The sequence below is a fragment of the Lepisosteus oculatus genome, chromosome 8 (genome assembly GCF_040954835.1).
Source record: "Lepisosteus oculatus isolate fLepOcu1 chromosome 8, fLepOcu1.hap2, whole genome shotgun sequence".
NCBI classification, from domain to species: domain Eukaryota; kingdom Metazoa; phylum Chordata; class Actinopteri; order Semionotiformes; family Lepisosteidae; genus Lepisosteus; species Lepisosteus oculatus.
The window spans coordinates 47119265-47138403 of NC_090703.1; the positions used below are offsets into that span (position 1 = coordinate 47119265).

The 19139-nt window shown below is 50.1% G+C and overlaps 1 protein-coding gene across 8 annotated transcripts in view; it reads left to right on the plus strand.

Moving 5' to 3' along the window:
- The first annotated feature begins 2876 nt into the window (after positions 1-2876).
- Positions 2877-19139, plus strand: part of LOC102687763 (phosphatidylinositol-binding clathrin assembly protein) — a 36160-nt gene continuing 19897 nt past the window's right edge. For 5 of the 8 annotated variants that reach the window (XM_015351650.2, XM_069193612.1, XM_069193615.1 and 2 more), the window contains exons 1-5: positions 2877-4333; positions 13127-13269; positions 16513-16588; positions 17895-17997; positions 18907-19000. In XM_015351650.2, coding sequence (XP_015207136.1) covers positions 4204-4333; positions 13127-13269; positions 16513-16588; positions 17895-17997; positions 18907-19000 — 546 coding nt within the window. In that variant the 5' untranslated portion in view covers positions 2877-4203. The remainder of the gene's footprint in view (positions 4334-13126; positions 13270-16512; positions 16589-17894; positions 17998-18906; positions 19001-19139) is intronic. The other 3 variants (XM_069193614.1, XM_069193618.1, XM_069193619.1) reach the window with 1 other exon arrangement.

Consider the following 19139-nt stretch of genomic DNA (forward strand, 5'->3'; position numbering starts at 1 on the left):
AGTGTTGTAACATTAACATTGATATTGATCCTGACTTCTCGCGTTGATCATGAAGACTTTCTTTTTCACGGACGCTTCAAGGTTATCAGCCCTTGTGAAAAGATTACAGTCGCATGTATAAAAACTTTGAAAACGTTTTGCAGAAGTCAGATTCATAGACGGATGCTTTTCCTTTCCCTCCTTCCATTGTCTGGATCAGGACTGTAGGATTATTGCAGCTTATGTGTCAGGGCTGCTTTCGTTTAGGCTTGGAGATGGTTTCAACCCCAAACAACCCCCCCCCCCAAAAAAAAAAAAAGCTTTATCTGTTTAAAGTGTTTGTCAATTCAACCACTTCCTTGAGATGTTTAGCAGGCTCATCCTGCCTGTGCACGATGCTCTCCACGATTTAAAACGACCTCTCAGTGCATGAAGAGCAGCTTATTTCCTTTGTGATGTATTCTGCACGTCTGCACTACGAACACTTCGCTGTCGCTACACATGCGACTAACACGTGGGATAGCCCATCACATATTGTTTCTCAAAGTGCAATCAGTATTATTGATTTCCCCTCGAATGGATACAATAGGTTTGGGGATTTCGTTAGCCTGCCAAAAACAGGGATCCGACCATTTGGTCTTGAACGGAGAAGGACGAGGGGAGCTCATAGGAGTATTGAAAATCCTGGTAGGCTCTGAGCACGTCAGGCCAGCGGAACGCTGCAGGCTGAACAGTGAATCTTGAACCAGAGGGCACCCCTGGAAAGCATGTGGAAGGGCATCTAAAACTGGCAACCGGTGCCACTTCTCTACACAAAGGGCTGTGGGAGCGTGGAACAAGGTGCCCTGCCATGTTGTAGAAGCAGATAGCCTGGTTTCTTTCAAGTAACGGCTGTATGAGACCCTGGGATCAGTTAACTAGTAAATACCAAACCTATGAGCCATATGTGCTGAATAGCCTCCTGTCATTTGTGACCTTATCTTCTAATGACTTACTGTAGGTAGTAACAGTTACCACTTTTAACCTCGGGATGTTTCCTGTCACTAAACTACCTGAGGTTAACAAGACTGGAAACTCCTGAGATTCGCTTTGAAGCAGAATGCTGATGCTGGGTGTCACTGATAATGCAGTACCTTGCTATGTGTGGTTTATGTACAACCTAGGGCTCCAGATACCTTTCCAATGCAGTGATTTACTCATGTCAGTCTACAGCTGACACCTACACACTTTTTTTACCCATGACACCTCCACTAGCACATGGACCTAGCAGGTGTTTCCGAGATCGGTTTCTGAATCTCTCTGTGCTCAAAGAAGCCTTTGTTTGTAACAGTGGGTTGGAATCCCAGGGGGATTAAAAGCTGAAGGAATATTATGTCACCAGTCCATCTCCAGAAGAAGACACATTATTTTCCTTATAAACGGCAGTTATAGAGCGGCTTCAAGTTGACCTTTTGTTCTCTGAAGAAATCTGCAGCTGAGCAAATGAACGGATGGATGAAAGGGATTTCATTTAATTGCACCCACACCTCCAGTTTTCCAATTCTATAAAAAATAAAAAGTCACATAGGACATCATGGCATTTCTTAAAAAAAAAACAGGGCAATAAAGAGTTTCATTGCCTTGGGTATGTTGACGTCCTTATACGTATCTGTTGCCACTTCGCCCCTGCAGCTCAAGGTCAAGGCAGCCCACTGTAATGTGTGATGAGCTCTGCAAGACGATGTGACTGAACACGGTTAGGAACGTGCAACAGCATGCTTCTTTGATGGGGGCGTCAGTGGGTTAAAAGGGCAGTGGGAGAGATGGGGCTCAAGTTTTGCACATGGGGTTAACTGACTCAACTACTGTGCTGTACTCCTTCTGGTCTGGGAATCAACCTGACCCCAATCAAACTACAATGAATTCAATAGAAATCAGAAATTAAATCAGAAACCCACCATGTGTGTGTGTCTGTAGAGGTGAGACATACAATACCACTCCCCCTGCTAGATGAGGGTAGGAGGGGTAGTCAACCTAGGTGTGAAAATGTGGCGTTTGTTTCTGTTTTTCATTCTCAGCCCTTAATGATTTAATTGAACCAATTAAGGGATTAAGGTCTAATTGAAAGGGCTTTCCAAAACCTGCCAGAGCCCATTACACTGGCTCCAGGCCTCCCTACTGCTGTTCTATATCAGCGGTCTCACACCCTGTTCCTGGAGAGCCTGTCTTTGAGTTTTTCTCTCTCTCCCCTTGTTCTCAGTTAATTATTTTATTAACTGCACAACTGTAATACTTCTAACAAGGCTGCAAGGTGGTAACAGTACCTCCAGTGAACTGAATGTCTTGTGCTGTCAACTGTAAAAGACCTTAAGAAAAATCCTATATATTTCTCATTTAGAAAATTAGTTTAATTGTGTAATTGACTGCTTGTGTTGAACTAGAGACCCCTCAGGAACCGATCTAGATTAAGGAAGAAAAGTAAAGGGAGTCTGAGCTGGTGGTCTGATTCGTAGGTTGAATCTGTCTACAGAAATCTAACTTAAATTATTTATTTGATTTAGTGAAGTCGTTCCTATTCCATATCTAGCATTCAGTTCACATATCAACATTTTGAAATCCTTTTCTTACATTTATATACATATGCGTTTTCTGATATATAATGTGTGTGTTTTCAGACAAAACCTGTAATAATTGAATAATACTGGTGTCTTGATACGTCAGATAGCAGGAAAAAAAAGGTTTCTTTACAAGTACGACTTCCTTGTCTTGATCGCTGATTACTAATTAATCGCAAGTGTGAATAGCAAGCGGCTGACGTATTTTTTTTTCGTTACCAAAAAAAGCAGCACAATTTTATTTATTTATTTCCCCCTCCCAGCACACAATGTTCCCTGCACCAGCAGAGAAGAAGGAGACGGGGCTGGTCACACCAGGACACGAGTCAGTTTCACGGCGCTGCCTTAAGACCCGGCGGAGGGCAACTTCTCGGCACGAAGACGAGGAGATTTAGCTGCTAAAAACAGGCTCGACTGACGCAACCGCCGGTTAAAGCATTAGCGTAATTGCCGTGGGCTGTCACGGAGTTATTTTTTGTTGTTTATTCCCCCCAAATTTCCTCGGAAAGACGCGCTATTCAGAAGCGGCAGGGCGAGAGATCCCTTCCTCCTTAAAGACACCCCTTCCCTGACTCAGCCAGTCCGCCCCTCTCTCGATCACCTGATTCGTGCGCAGCCATTTTCTCTCTCTCTCTCTCTTTCTTGAGTGAAATACCACCTCCAAGTACGCCGGAAAAAAAAAAAAAAGGCAAACGCCGACACCAACCAGCACCAACCGGGGGAAAAAAAAAAAAAAAAGAGAGAGAAGAAAGCCCGGACGAGAAGAGCTGAAGCGAGCGGGTCGGTCGGTCTTGTCGGTCGGTCTGTCAGGGTGAAGCTCAGGGGCCCTGTCGCGCCGGCGAGTCCGTCAGCAGCCGAGGCCGGGAAACGGGACTCCTCTGATTCGTGCGGTGTTATTTCTTCTGGCCCTCGGATTCTCAGCTCACCTCCTGACACCGTAAAAACAACAACAACAACAACAAAAACCGGCGCTGTTTGAAATTTTCCGGGTCTCGGAAGCAGCCCCGGGGGGTCGTAATGAGATACGCGGGTTTCACGGTGTAAACCGTGCGTGTGAGTGTGTGGTATTTCACCCTCTCTCTCTCCCCCCTCCCAGCTCCGTGTTAATCGCTGCAGGTGTCTTTTTTTGTGTGTGTGTATGTGTGCGTTTTTTTTCCCTTTGGGTGTCTTGTGAACGCTTTGGGAAGTTATCGGAGAAGGCACTTGAAGTTTGAAGCCCCTTTGCGATTTATTTATTGATTCGTGTGTGTGTGTGTGATCTTAGACCTGTCGGGTTTGTTTTTTTTTCCCCCAGCCCTGTTGGCATTTCAACGGGCCCCGGATTTGTCAAGCCCTCGGGACTGGGATTCAAACTTTAACACGTTCATTTAATTAATTAAGAGAAAACACCGATTTGATACCGCTCCACCTCACGAGTACGCCGCGAAGCGCGCCTTGTGTACCGGTCTCGGACACGCGTGGATTTTGTGCCGCCGGCGTTAGCTGTCAGGATTTCTATATGTGAGAAACGGAAAATTATTTTTGATACAAGAGAAGCGGTTATTTTCCTCTCCACCCCTCCTCACAACCGCCCCAGACACGTTTGTCGCCGAGCCTCGCAGGTCCTGCGTGTTTTTTGTTTTCCAATAAGATGTCGGGGCAGTCTATAACGGACCGGATCGCCGCCGCTCAGCACAGCATGACCGGCTCGGCTATCAGCAAGGCGGTGTGCAAGTCCACGACACACGAAGTCATCGGACCCAAGAAGAAACACCTCGACTGTGAGTATATTACATCGTCCCCTTTTGTATTTTAAACACGCTTGATTGTTATTGGGGTTTTTTTTATTTTCCGTGGCTGGGTAAATACCCCCCCCCCCCCCATCGGCCGCCTCGTTAAATCTCAGTCGACGTCGAAACGGATCCGGGGATAGTTTTTTTTTTAGTTTTATTTTTTAAATTTAATGTCACACCACCCTTCTGCCTCCTCCCCCCCTTGCTTTGGTCAGATCTGTGTGTTTTTAGGCAATGTCTGAGGCGGCACGTGAATTACGTGGGGATGGTGGGGTCGGGGGGTGATCCAGTGAAATAAGGGGGTCACTCGTGATGACTCCCGAGAGGAAGCAGTTTTGGGTGTCAGGCGCCGTTTTTAGAGAGAACTGCGTGTGTATCTAAATTATATATAATGGAAAAGACGTGAGAGCAGATGTGGAGCAGCTGCGGACAGCTGTGCGCGTTTCCACGGAGGTCTTCGGTAAGCCCGGGCTGTGCGCCGTGGCCTGGCTCTGATGTCCGTGGGTCTCGACGATGGTCGTCCCGACCAAAAAGCTGATGAGATAAAAAATAAGTCCCAGGAGAAGATTTGTGATTTTTATTTTTTGGGGAGGTTGGGGCCAGAGTTTATTCCTAACCAGTGCACATTCCTAAACCTAATAAGGTTTGGATTAAGGCGACGAGCTGAGAAGTTAGTGTTTAAGCTTGAGAGGGTGAGGTTTGGGGTTGTGCGACTTGGGGTTGGCAGAGGAATCCTACTCCGTTGGGCTCCTGGGCAAGGCCCTTAACCCTAACTGCTCCAGGGGCGCCGTACAATGGCAGACCCTGCACTCTGACCCCAAGCTTCTCTCCCTGTCTGTGTATCTGTGTCTCATGGAGAAAAGCTGGGGTATGCGAAAATAATTCGTAATGCAAGAATTGTATAGGGCTAATAAAGAAACATTATTATTATTTTGGTCCAGCTGGGTCCTTCATCATTGGAGCAATTTGCATGTTTGCTTAGGCTTTTATCTACCCCAGTGCAGGGATTCACAGTCCTGGTTCTGGGTCCTTCCTGTCCCTCTTGGTCTTAGAGGGTTTTGTTCAAATTCGGCCTCGGCTCTGAAACCGCTGTATGAGAGTTGTCATTGGTACGAATCCTGTGCTGATGAGCGAGTTTCGGGACGGCCCTCGTTCAGGTGCGTGAGGCGAAATCGAATCAATTATCTCCAGCAGAAGGAAAATCTGACTGCGAGTGGGCGTGTCCGAGACGGCGTCATTCCTACCTGTGTCTGTTCATCGTCGCTGGATCACATATTAAGGACTGTTGAGGCAGAAAGAAGGTAGCAGATTCTTTATTAGGAAGTGTAGTGAGCGACTGCATCGCATTGTGTCCTGCAATTGTTGGGAATAATGCACTTCTGCTGCAGTGTTTATGAAACCAGGGACTATCCAGCGAGCAGGTCTGTTGCGGGTACTGTGTAGCCCTTCTGATTAAGTGGTCCAGTTGGAGCACAAACCTGCAGATGCACACAGTTCCCTCTAGGACCAGGACTGAGTACCACTGGACTAGTACGTGCTGTTCAATGTTCAGACTGAGGTCACTTATTAACTAGTAACCTAATGGGTGGCCTCCTCTCCTTTGTAACCTGTTTTATGGTCTTGCATTTGTTTCCTAAGGAAGTTGCACTGACCTGCTTTACACTTATTTAGTAAGAGGCCGTGTAGCAACTGTCCTTGCTACACTCTTGCATGCTGTGCGGCAATCAGTGAGTCACTAAAAAAAAAATGTCGAAGTGCAGATGAAGAAGGAGAGAGAGAAAGTTTCAAAGATAAATGTGCTTCCTGCACCATGGGTCTGTTTCCCCCACTCTGCTGCAGCACGTCCAGTTGTATTTATCCATTGTGTCTGCTCAGCAGTGCTTTCAGGTATCCAAAACACCGGAGTCAAATGCAGATGAAGTGGCAGGATTTTGAGTTTGAAAGGTGTAGGAGGTCACCGCAGCTGTAGCCATGACAATCAGGGCGTTAAAGCAAACAATCACACACCTGTGAAATTAAATGATAATGGAGGTGTGTAGCAGGAGTTCAGGATCTGAGGAGCACAGGCTCCTTCCTTCAGTATCCTCAGCATTCTTCTATCTGTGTGCTACATATAAGTGCACTCCTTCATTTATATTTATAAATAGAAGTTTTTCTCCTTATTTCTTCCTCTTTTCTTGCCCAAGTGCTTGAGGAACGTGATCCTCAGGTGTGCCTGGGACACGAGGATGCAGGGGTGTTGGACACAGCCCTGCCTGGCGGTGGCTGTGTGCGTGTCCAGGTGAGACAGACCAGGAGTGGCTGCAGAGCTGTGGAGAGATCCCCTTGATCCCCCCACACCGAGGTGTCCACACTTTGCAGGCTGAGCCCCATCGCCCTAGCAGGACAGAGTGAGGAAGCAAGTCTGAGTGCAGAGGAAGTGAAGGCAGAAATTGTTTGGCCTTAGAAATCGTGGGTGCTTTCTGAGGATATGGTGTTTTAAACCCGAGTACAAAATGTACGCACTTATAGTAATCCTGTCAGCTGTTCCCTGTGTAGGCCTCACTTCTGACATTACTGTGTTAACCCCTTTCATTCCTGTGCCTGTCGCACAGTAGTTGGAATGTAGCAGACATGCTCGTTTTAAAGTGCCACTGAAGATAACCGTGGATGGGTTTCGCAAGCATCAGTGACACCACTTCCTGCAACTTGTTTTGATGAGAGTGCAGTACTGGTGCGTATTATTAGCTTTTGCTCTTGGCTATTGAATGCAGCCTAATCTTTGGATTTTGTGGCTCCTCTATGGGGTTGGTACGAGCCGTCCCCTTGTCCTCTCTTGCAAATCCAACAATGTTTTTAGACCCTGTAAAGTTTGCCAGGTTTTAAGTCTCTTCTTTTTTTTTTTTTGTAGCCTTCCTTTCGTTAGTTTCCTAAGTGCTGCTGGGACTGCGACTCTAATCGGGTCACTTGAGCTTAAGGAAGTGGTGGTGTTTGATGTTAAATTTGAAAGGGGTTGTGTCAGCTGTGTGTGTGTTTTGCTGGGGAGGAGCAGGTACGGAAGTGAGAGCATAACTAGAGGCTGTGGTCATTCTGGGTTTTGTCTGCGCGATGAGTGAAGAGACAGTACACGCCGCTGTAGGCCCTGCTCCCAGTCTCAACAGGGAGTGCAAGTGTTTGTCACGTATAGCACTTTCTGGTCCTGTTTGGACCAGGTTCTAGTTGGACGTCCTCTAGAGAGGTCCACCGGTAGTGGAGTGGTATCATGCAAGACGCCCCCCTCTTGAGAAGCGGGTTCGAATCCAAGGCGAACGCCAAAGAAGTCCTCTAGAGAGGTCTACAGAAAGCACCACCGATAAACTGGATCTCCTCAGACGGGCCATGGACCTGTTGCATCCTGGCCTTCGGCATGTCTGGCCTCGGGCAGAAATGTTAGTGTCTGTAGCCGACTTTAGGTTCTTTTTAAACGCGATTTGGTTTCGGGTTGCAGGGGATCGTTCCAGCGCGGACGGGAGCTCAGTTTGCGTCGTTCCCCCCCCTCCGTGCTCCTGCGGCCGATCTGACCGCGGCCTGTGGCCAGGCAGCCTGTATCCCTGCGTGAGGCCCGGTGGCCCAGGAACCCGGGAAGAGCGGAGCTGTAGCACCGGTCAGCGAGGTTGTTGAAGCCTCTCTTCAGCCTCTCTCTGTCCTCGGGGGTTTGGTCTGTCTCGCGTCTTTCACTTCCTTAGTTCCTCTGTGGAGGGGGTGTTGAAGGCCTGGTCGGCTCCTGATCTCGTGGTCCCTTGCACAGCTGGTGACCGGCGCTTGTTCCTTCTCCGAAGCGTCTTCTGTTCCCCGAACTGTTGCGCAAATAACACCAGCTCCTCGGCTTCTTCGCCTTTCCTCCCTTGGTGTTCAGTGGTATCGCCAAGACGCCCACAAAACTGTGCAAGCAAACGCGTTCCGTAACCATACAGTGTGTCGGATTGTTTCATCGCGGTTACTGGTCATCAGATCTGACCGGTACCTGTGCTGTGCACTGCCGGAGGGCGAAATGGCCCCCGGATCATCATGATTGTGCTTGAACGGTTGTAGGGGGAGTAGGGCTTCCGCTTTGCGTTTTAAATCCTTCGTCGTTTCTAGGGAACAGCTCAGGTCTGCAAAGGTGTCCGGTGTGTGTGGTGCGACACCTCTTTGTTCCTGAGGCCTGGCCGTCCCCTACGAATGACCGCGCTGGACCGAGCAGCCAGCATCCCTGCAAGCCTCCCAGAAATTTAGTGGGCTGTTGGGACACTCTATAGGATCCGATTGGTGTGATTAAGTCCAGAGATGTCGCTGCATCTGGCCCCTTCGCATCGGCCAGTAGGAATCCCCGGACCGGGCTGCGCTGTTATTTCAGCCTGGGCCGGGCACAGAAAGCCCCGGCCCTCCAGGAGCTCTGCGTGGGCTGTTGGGCTTCCTGCCGAGGTTCTTCTGCCCCATTCTGCTCTGGCACGCGGTGGGGTTGGGCCCTTTCTGGCCTGTTGAACATGCTCGCGCGCCCCCTCTGGAGCTCGCAGAGGAAAGCCCGAAACAGGAGGGAGGGCAGGTGATCCGTGTTGCACAGGCCCCGTCGTTGAAGAGACAGCTGCGATATCAGACCCAGGTGTCGCAGAGCTTTTTGCAGGTGTTGGTCATGTGCTCTCGCGCCCGGTGGAGTTGAGAAACCGCCGTCACAGCAGAAAGTGAAAGTGCTTTCGGGCAGTCATGCAGCACTGAAACTGTAGGAAATTAGCCGATGGGGGAGAAGCACAAATACTGGCGACGCCATCTCTTACACTCGGTATTTAATGGGTGCCAGTGTTAATCTGTTAACCAGCTTCTGAGGGCTTTCTCCCGTGCTTCCTTGCATGGGTAGAATGGCTATTGTCCAATAATACAGCGGTGAATTCTTGCAGCTTAATCATATTGTCAGCAGTGGTGTCCTGTCATTTTAAGCCGTAAGGCGCAGGAAAGCGAACAGGGGACTTGATTCTGGCGGTTTGCTTTAATGGAAGAACAGGCTGTACAGAGTCACAGGTGTTGAACGTCATTCCCTCCATGTTTCCGATGAGAGATCGGTGAAGCACAGCCAGCTTCGCCTTCCTGGTCCCCTGACGGCGCGTTTCCTGTCGTTGACCTTGTGCTAGACGCCTCTCTCTCCGGGGCCAGAGCCTCTTGAAATGACAGCAGTTTGTTAATGAAGGTGGACTCTTGGGGAAGGTGGGGCCCGCTTGAATATATTAATTCAGTTCTCTGCAAGAGTTCTATAAATGAACTGCAGCCCCCAGGCTCTCGACATGAGCTGCTCTGCAGGGGAGAGAGCATGTCCCCCTCCAGACAGCGCGTGGGGCTCAGGTTGCTGGTTGTTGTGTGACAGGTGTCCTTTTATATCTGTGGAGTCGTGTCAGTAGGATACAAGCTCGTGCTGTGCTATTTTTGTGTTGTGTTAAATTATCTATTGGACTAAATGATTTAAGGGCAGATTGTTTTTTTTTTTATTTACTCAAGGAAAAAAAGCGGTGCTATTAATAGCTACACCTACATGCGCTGAATGCAGCGCTGTGTTCAGACAGAAGGCCTGAGTTTTTCTCGCAGCACTTTGACAGTAATAGAGGTTTTTCTGTGAGGGATTTTGCAGTCAAGTCAATATGATGTGCATTAGCCCAGGTGACGTGGATTTTTTTCCATTTTCCACATGATATTTTCAGATGGAGGGAAATGCGGAGCTGCTTACAGTAGCACGAAAGCCTTTGGGATAAAACAAGAAAGCCAAGCAATGTTAAACGAAGGGATTTGAGAAGCGAGATCAGTCCATATGGAAAATGTCCACGGAATGATAGTTTGTTTTTCTTGTGCATACTACTAAAACTGAGCAAGAAAATACAGGCAATGTCCCAAAATGTCTCTGAAATTTATTTCCAGCAGCCAGCCTTGGGGTATCTTCCTAGGATCCGTGGGGGTATTAATCATCTTAAAATGAGCAGCAAACGGAAGAGTCCCTTTCCTCAGTGTGCCTTATCGAAGCCGTGCAATCGCTGTACTAGGGTTTCAAAGTGGATCCATGCAGTTTCACATCCTCTTCCGTTTGTCTCTGATGGAACGCAGGCACGCTCTGTGGAGAGAGGGCATGCCTTCGAATGTATGGCTTAAATTTTCAGGGATTGATTTGCAGGCTTGCATATTTGGGATTCCAGACTCTAGGGTCCGTTGACCGAGAGCAAGAAAAGACCGTGATCTTGTGCAAACCTTTTTTTTTGCCCACTCCCTTTTCAGAGGTGCATTTAGTATGGTAACCCTCCTTCCCCACTCGAAAGGCACAAAGACCTCCACTGCTCCAGTCCCTTAGACGATACTGGGCCCTCAAGGGCGTGATTGTGTGGCGCCGGTGGCGGGGAGTGACTCGGCCAGTTGGCGGTGGCAGACAGCGGGCCCGGCTTCTCCAGTACCAGGCGGTGCCCAGCATGTCCACCACACCGCTGGACTGACCCTCCTCTGACAATAGCCGTCTTACACCGGCATCCCATGACATCACGCTGTCGCTGTTCGCTCCGCGTTCAGAGTGAGCGTTTCCTTTGTCCGTCCGTCACGGCGGCTCTCGGTCTTCATTCTGTCGCACTCCGCCTTCAGGGGGCTCTGTAGCAGGTGCAGGTTAACAAAACATCGGCCACGGGCGGGCTTGGGGTTATCCGACGGGGCGACTGGGACGAAGCATCGGGCTGCCAGCTTTTGTGCTCCGATTGATGAACGTCTGCGCGCTTTTATTCATACTCTCGGAGGAGAGGAGCAGATCTGGGGTTGAGTGAAAGATGAGCTCTTTTCTGAGCTGACTGGCTCAGACTGGTTGATGATTGATGATGCCGAAATGTTGCGTTTTGCTTTCAAATCTGCCCATGCACACTGTGAGGCGTTGGTTTCTCGGAGGACCCGGTCAGCTTTAAAGTTTTAGGGGAATGGTGATGGTGGGGGGGGGGAGAGGCACATACATAAATGCAGTAGAGAAATGCACAGAGGATGTTTTGATTTTCTTTGATTTGATAAAGCATCCGTCGTAAATCACAGAATCAAATCCATTTCCACTCGGCCACATTTTCAGCTTCTCTCAGCCTTGTAGTAGGCACAGCCTTTCTCTGCACTGCAAACGCAAGCTGTGGGTTTGTTGTACAATCTGTAAATATCCCTGGTGCACAAAGCAAGAGAGAGGTCTCCAGCTATCCCAGAAGGATTTTGGTTTCCCTCTGGAGAGAGGCTGCTTGTCTGTTTTTGTGTGTGATGGATGTTTATCATTGTACATAGGCAAGCCGGGGGGGTTGTTTGTGATATCTATTGAATAGGTCAGCCCTAGTTGTTTAGCATTCAAATCTCTTCGGACGCAGCAAAGGTTCAACTGGAGTTCTTAACGGGAAAATGTTTTAAAAACGGTTTTTAAAAGCACAGCAGTGCTTTCTCTGTTGTGCTCTTTTTTTCCCCCCCAACACGGGGGGCTTCAGGTTGCTGGTTTGAATCAGGCCAGCTGCAGGGCCGTGTGTCAGCTGCGACGCTTGTGGCGAGGTCTGGGACTCAGCGGCCTGCAGTGAGCTTCAGGCTTGGCAAGAGCTGTCTCACTCCTGCAGAGCGCCCGCTACTGTGCTTCTTTCAGAGTTGACAGGGGGGCCAGTGATAATTCTAAATAATAAGCCAATCCAAGCTAAAAAGCTTTCATTATGCAGTGATGATTTTATTTGTAGCATTTCTTCCAGAAGACTTCCATCTGAGGAATAAGAGTGCTCAATTCAATCAACTTTGCTGCTAATGGGTCTGTAACCTTTAGAGATTTGTTTTCCCAGCAGGTTGCCTCTCTGATTGGCTGAGAGGAATCTTTGTGACTGGCAGCGTGGGAACCGACGAGCTGCTGCTATTTAAAAATGTGTACATGAAGCCACAGACAGTGGCTAGAGAAAACCTCGCTCAAGTTATTCCTAGACTCTTAATCTTCTGTTATAATTTCTGCAAATGCACAGGTCGTCATATTGGCTGAAGTTATTTTTTAAAACTTTTTATTTAACAATGAAAGGATTTATAAATAAAGCATATACAAAGTAAAATAATTGACTTCTTTCGTCTTTCATTTTACGAAGATTTATTTGCTGGATAATTAAAACATGCCAGCATAGAGGGGAGGTTACATATGGAAATGCAGTCAACGAAAACACAACAAACCGCCATCAGTCCAGACGGACTCCTGTCTTCATCCACTTTCACAGGGAAAAATCAGGTCTCAGTGGGGCCACAAACCCAATACAGGCTTACGAGCATTTGCAAAACCTTTCCACTTGTGACCTAAGAGAAAAGGTGGTCTTTTCTATTATGTAAATCTCCTTCACAGCATTGATCCTTAGTTCCGGTGCTGAGGATTCTTTAGTAAACTGACTTCTTCTGATGGTATTCTTACTTGTAGCTAAAGTAATTCCTAGTATATATCTGAACTTTACTTCCAAGTGGTCAAAGGCTGAGACCTGAGACTGAAGCTTCTGTTCTTTAACTGTCTCCAAAGCTGTCTGTGTTGTGTGTGGTAATAGATGAGCAGCCCTCTCGTGGCTAAGTGTGCAATTCTGTGCTGGACCGCGGTGTTGGGGAGCTCTATCAGCTGGAGAAATGAGGCCGGTCTTGAGGATTTGTGAAAAGGGGCTCCTGTAGACTTGGTGCTTGTTGCCTGTGTGGCACAAGAAAGCTGAGGGGTTCTCCCAGGTCCTGCTGGTTCCCGTGAGCCCCAGCTGCTCCTCTTACCTCCGGTCTCTTGTCTTCCACCCCCCCCCCCCCCCCCCCCAGATCTGATCCACTGCACCAACGAGATGAACGTGAGCATCCCTCAGCTGGCGGACACGCTGTTCGAGAGGACGGCCAACAGCAGCTGGGTGGTCGTGTTCAAGGCTCTCATCACCACCCACCATCTCATGATGTATGGGAACGAGGTGAGTGTGCCTCCCCAACTCTCCAGCACACACACACACACACACACACAGGTTCAGGGGGTGCTCCAGCCTGGGGGTGTCCGGCTCCGAGACGCAGGAGCTGCTCCGCTCGTCTGTTTCCCTCTCTGTCCCACTCCTTAAAACTCAACTTGGCGGGAATATGGGGCCGAAGGGGAGCCTGCTCCGTTGCGTTCGGGGTTCTTGGTGATGGGTAACCCTGAGGTCTTCTAAAACCTGCGTGCCGTCTGGCGACAGGAGTTGTTTTCCAGTTGCTTTAAGCTCTGCAAGCACTTGGCTTACTGTATAATCACTGTTTTGGTTTACCTGTGAGGTAGGTCTGGGAGGCTGTTTCACTTCAAGAGCACCCCTGCTCTTCTTGAGAAGCTGAAAAGGGTAAAAGCGCATTGAAACCTCGAGCCACACTGCGCGCTGTGCCGTCACAAGGGTGTGTCTTCATTTTTTTTCCCCCCCGGTGGGGGGGGGGGTCTTTGGCGTGAGACAATGAGCAGGAAGGCTGAAAACATCAATTACTGCGGGGTGGCTCTGTAAGCCATATTCACTCATTTCACAAGGCAGGATCCCCAAGAGGCTGAAAGTGCTGTCGAAGCAGGTTTTGCCCTTAGTAAGATTATTTTGGAGTACACTTCCCTGAACTTTCCCGTTTGCTCAGACACCCCTCACCCATGCTTCTACAGTACCTGCTGTTAGCCAGCTTGGTGGCATTTCTGCTACTCCCTTGTGCTTGCCTGCTTATCTGTGCGCTGCAGATATCTGTACTGGGGCTGTATCCAGTTGGGGAGCTTGTCCTGTTAACACAGACATTTTGTTGCATCGTCTTTTGTTCGAGTTGCACCGAATGTTGTGCCCCGGTTTTGCGAATGCGATTCCATCCACAGCTGTTGTGCTAAAGATTTCCTTCCCCTATGCCAGCCCAGCCCAGCAGAGGCTTCTGTGATGAGCTTCTGTTTTCTTAGACGCAGCTTTCCTGAGGGAACCGGGGGAGTGTGCCGGAGAATAGAGTCCAGGGTGCGTGTCAGCGGGGGTCCGCAGTCAGACAGGTCCCTGTCTCTGCTGAGGCATGCAGGAACGCTGCATGAAGGAACTGCTGCATCAGGGGCAGCGGAAGCTGGCTTTCTGTGTGAATCGGAAAACTGGGAAGGAGGGTCTGAGCGCGGGCAAAACGGGAGAGGCTTCGGATGCGTGCGCGTTGGGATGGGCCGGAGGGGAACGGACCTCCTCTCTGTCAACCCTGCCAGAAGGTCTTGAACCTTTTCGACGGAGTTTAGGAGCGATCAGGCTGGCTGGGAGGGCCTGTCTGTGTGGGACTGGGGCGCGGAGATACAGCTGAAGGCCTGCCTGTCTGGGATGGGGGCGCAGAGATATTGCGGGAGACCTGTGGTGCCGGCGGGAGGAGACGAAGAGGCAGGAGAGGGCGCAGTGTCCCGTCGGGGCTCGCCCAGGCTGGGGGCCGAGAGATAAGAAGGGGAACGTGGGCTGAGCTGTCGCTTGCTGCGTGACAGACGGAGCCCGGATGAGCTGCGCCTGTCCCGTCCCGTCCCGTCCCGTCCCGTCCCGTCCCGTCCCGTCCCGTCCCGTCCCGTCCCGTCCCGTCCCGTCCCGTCCCAGGGTCGCAGTCGAACGCGGTTGTCCCTGGAATGCTGCAGTCCCCCCTGGATTCTGCACCTGTGTCGTGCAGCTCCTAGGGGGGCTGAGGGAAGTGGTTTGGGGAAAAGCAGGATCTTGTCTGCGTCGCCGCTCCGTGCTGGAGATCCCCAGCTCTGCTCTCGCCTCCGGCCTTGCAGCCTCGCAGCCTGGCAAGCCAACAAACATGCCTGTCGTCTTTTCTAACTGGGGGAGGGAGGGGTTAGTGTTAATAACTCTTCATGACAGTTTCCTGTAAAAAAAAAAATAAAAAAAAATTGTTGGTCGTATGGCAGCATATTTTAAGAGGTGGTTCAAATTAAGCTTCACATCCTGTGGTCTTGCAAAGCAGATGCATTGGTGATCTGACATCTAACCGTGAGGTTTAGAGCCCGTCAGCTATTCCAGAAGGTGACCAGCAGGGGGTGCTCTGTGGAGTCTCCAGAGTCCGGCAGCTTTCTGTGCGAACTGCAAACCGGGAGGTCGAATCCGAGCAGGAACGGGAGAGCTTTCGGACGCGTGCGTGTAGGGTGTTGGCCGATGAGCGCTGTAAGGAGAGTCTGTGTTTGCATTGCTGCGCTGGTGGCGATGTCGGATAGGGAGCTGACTTATCTCCGCATTTGAGCTTCTGTTGTGTGCTTACGGCCTCTGTTGTGAGGTCTCCTAGCCGACCCTGTTGACCGCACCATGACTGTGTATCCCTCCAGGGCCATTTTCCTTGGAAACCGCTGTAGCAGAGCTGTACACCCTGTTGGCCTTTGTTTTCCTCATGCATTCCCCCAGTCCGCATGGCGCTGAGCTGTGCTGGCCGCTGTCTTTTTTCATGCTCTGCGTGTGTTAGCTGAGAGCCCATTAGTCCGGTCTCAATGAGTGCTTGGGGACATTTCTGAAAGGCATTCATTTCTGTTTTACCACTATCAGTTTGACAGACAAAAGCGAGTGATAAGTGCCTTGCTATCTTCTGTTTTCATATAAATGTATTCATGGCTATTTTTTGACTTAATATCAGTAATCCACTTAATTATTTGAATTGCTGCATGTTTTCTGCCCTTTTTCTTTGCCCCAGAGGGGAGGTGTCTCTCTTTCAGTGCAGGAAGAAAGGATTCAGTTGCTCATCTGACTGAGAGTATGTGTATTTTTAGTAGAATAATATGTACTTGAAACCGGAGAGGCAGAGCCCTTGTGCTTACATTGACATGTATTTTATCTAGGGCTGGAGACTGTGGCCCTCACCCCCCCAGTGATAAAAAGAGGAAGCAGACCCCTTATTTAGAAGTGCACACAGCTCCATGCCCACATGTACACAAACGCTGGCCAACCAACACTGAATGTCCTTTTTCTGGGAATGAGGGCGCCTGAGACAAGGGGGCTGATTGAATTGGCAGTCGTAACAGACACATCTGACGGTGTGTGCCGTCGGAGGGATTGTGGGGGGGGGGTGTGTGCGTGCTGACTGGGGCCCCATCTGTGCGGCGTACCTTTTTCATTAATCGGGCCATCATGAGTTTGCCCCTGGGTCCAGGAAATGCAGGTTGATTAATGCCTTCCAATTCCTTTCTTGTCTCCTCTTGTTTCTCTCTCTCTCTCTCTCCCTCCCTCCAGCGGTTTATCCAGTACTTGGCTTCCAGGAACACCCTGTTTAATTTGAACAACTTCCTGGACAAGGGTGCCTTGCAAGGTAAGGAGGTGACGTGCAGTTCGGGAGAAGCCAGTGTGTGGCTCAGGGGTTGGGGAGTTGGGAAGGGGGGGGGGGGGCTGAGCCCTCAACGCCCCCCAGCTCGGTTGTCTGGCCCCGAGCAACGCGTGCCCTGATCTGGGTTGTTTTCTCGGACACGGGTAGCCAGGTGAACGCACACACCCGTGCGCTGGGGTCCGAGGGGTGCACAGCGACGAGGGGGAAACGGCGACTCTCCAGGGTTACACAGCCACTGCCAGGATCCTCGTCGTTCCTGCTCCGCCTCCGAGCTGACTCACCAGTCTGGCACTCGGGGAACAGGCTGAGCCTTGTTGGCCCGGAGCGCGACAGTACCTTTCCCTCTCCCCAGCCGTCGTCAGAGAGCAGTCTCCACCCTTCCCCTGCTTGAATACACGCAGACTCCCCCTGTTGCAACACCAGCAGCTAAAAGGGGCTCTTAACCTGGCGTGAAAGACTTGTATAACACTTCACAGTTACAGCATTGCGTTTTCTTATTAGACAATGGGTGAAACTTATTTTTTCCCTCCCTGGGCTGAAAGTGCTCAGACGTTCTTTCTGTCCTTTCCCGATATCATCAGCAGGCTCTTGTTTGATGTGGGGAGGAAGTAGTTAACATCCAGCGGCTAAATTTACCTCCCTTCCACAAAGGAGGGCGCCGAGGCGCTGCGTCGGGGCCGCCCCGTCGTTTCCTCACTGGATGCAAAACGGCGTTCCGTTTTTCCAAAGCCCTCATGAGTCCTCATCGGGAATGAAGCCATGCAGCGCAGAAAATGCCGATGTCTAGTTCAATCCCCTGCAGGGCAGGCCTTTTCCCTGCCCTCTCTCCTGCCCAGAGCAGCACCAGCGCCCGGATCTGCGTGCCTGTGAATAATGCTGGCAGGGGTTGGGATGTACAGCATAAAAACCTCACACCTTTACCCCCTCATCACAACATCAGCTGATGGAGGAATGAGGAGAGCAGGGTGCCTGTTTCAGGCCACATGCTGCTCAGAGTCACCTGTTGCCAGAAGCCCTGCCATGTTCTTCAGTGCATTTGGGGAAGAGGGGTGTGATCATTTGCCTGGCAGGCTAATTTGCAGCGTAAATGTCCATAGCCGACTGTAGTTCAGTGTCATGTTTTAAATTGGGGCTTATTGAGAACAATTGCTTGCAGTCAAAAAAGGTTAAAAACAAAAACACCGCTGGGATTTCTGCACTCAGGGTAGAATAACGTGTTAGTCCCGTTTATTTATTTTTTTTAAGCTCGACGCCGGTCTGAAGGTTTTCTTTCCGGCTTCCCCTGTAACAGGTTACGACATGTCGACTTTCATCAGGCGCTACAGCAGGTACCTGAACGAGAAGGCCCTCTCCTACCGGCTGGTGGCTGTGGACTTCACTAAGATGAAGAGAGGGTAAGGAGAGGAGCAGGAGGGGGCAGGAGAGCTTGGAAGGGACGAGGGCAGTGGTCCGGAAGGTTTTTTTTTTGTTGGCATCCTTAAATCATGAGCTGCCCCAGACCTGCAGGAGGATTGAGCCTTATATACGAGTTAATTTCAGATTTTCCCCTAGGTCTTATGCTGTCGATGACTGAAAGAGTCCTAGAAAGCCTGCCAGGCTGTTGCCCTTGAGGATTGAATTCAGAGAGCACTGGATTTAACCTTCCCTCCAAGCTAAAGCAGGCAGGCATTGTACTCTGGATACAAGCCATTCTAGGGGATCTAGGGTTGATATATTCCTGCCCCTCGTTCTGCATGCTATGTTCATTCCCTGTAAGGAGAAGTAAAATAGTTTAAGAAGCAGGTTGAAGTGCTCTCGGTTCTGTCAGCAAAAGGACATCTCAATCAAGAATAAAAATTGAGATGGCTGAAAAACAGTGTAAAAAAAAAAAGTGTGTGGTGGGGGTGGGGAGTGTACATTTCCTGCTGTTCAGGCCGATTGCAGCTTCATTTACACAGATCATCCACAAATTAACACGCCTTCAGATTGAGTTTCTGTTCTAAGTGAATCGAAGTTGCACAGCCAATGTGACTGCCTTCCCAGAGTCCCTTCTGTGGCTCCCAGTTCATCGCTGAATTCAGTTTGCGATTTAATGTTTGTGATTAGTTAGAATGGCCTTGTACCCTGGGTCCAAGGGGACTGCGGTCTCTATACTCTCCTCCTTGGTAATCGGTGCTCAGCTGATGCTGGGACCTTGGTCTGTCCTCGAGACCAGGCTGCGGACTGTCCTGCTCTGTGTGCATGCGAGGCGCTGTATGAATGCAGAGTTTGCTAGACTCACTGAAAGGAGAGGCGTGACCCTGTGGGTGTGTTCCCTCCTGCAGGATCGATGGGGTGATGCGCACCATGAACACGGAGAAACTGATCAAGACCCTGCCCATAATACAGAACCAGCTGGACGCTCTGCTGGACTTCGAGGTGAGCGTCTTTTTCCGCCGAGGTGTGAATCGGTCCCGGCAGGACAGAGAGGGGGTGTTGCCGGTCTCCATCTTTTGCATCGCCTGAGGGCTTTTCGTCTCCTTCCGGGTGTTCCTGCCCGGGCCCGCCGGAGCTGGGG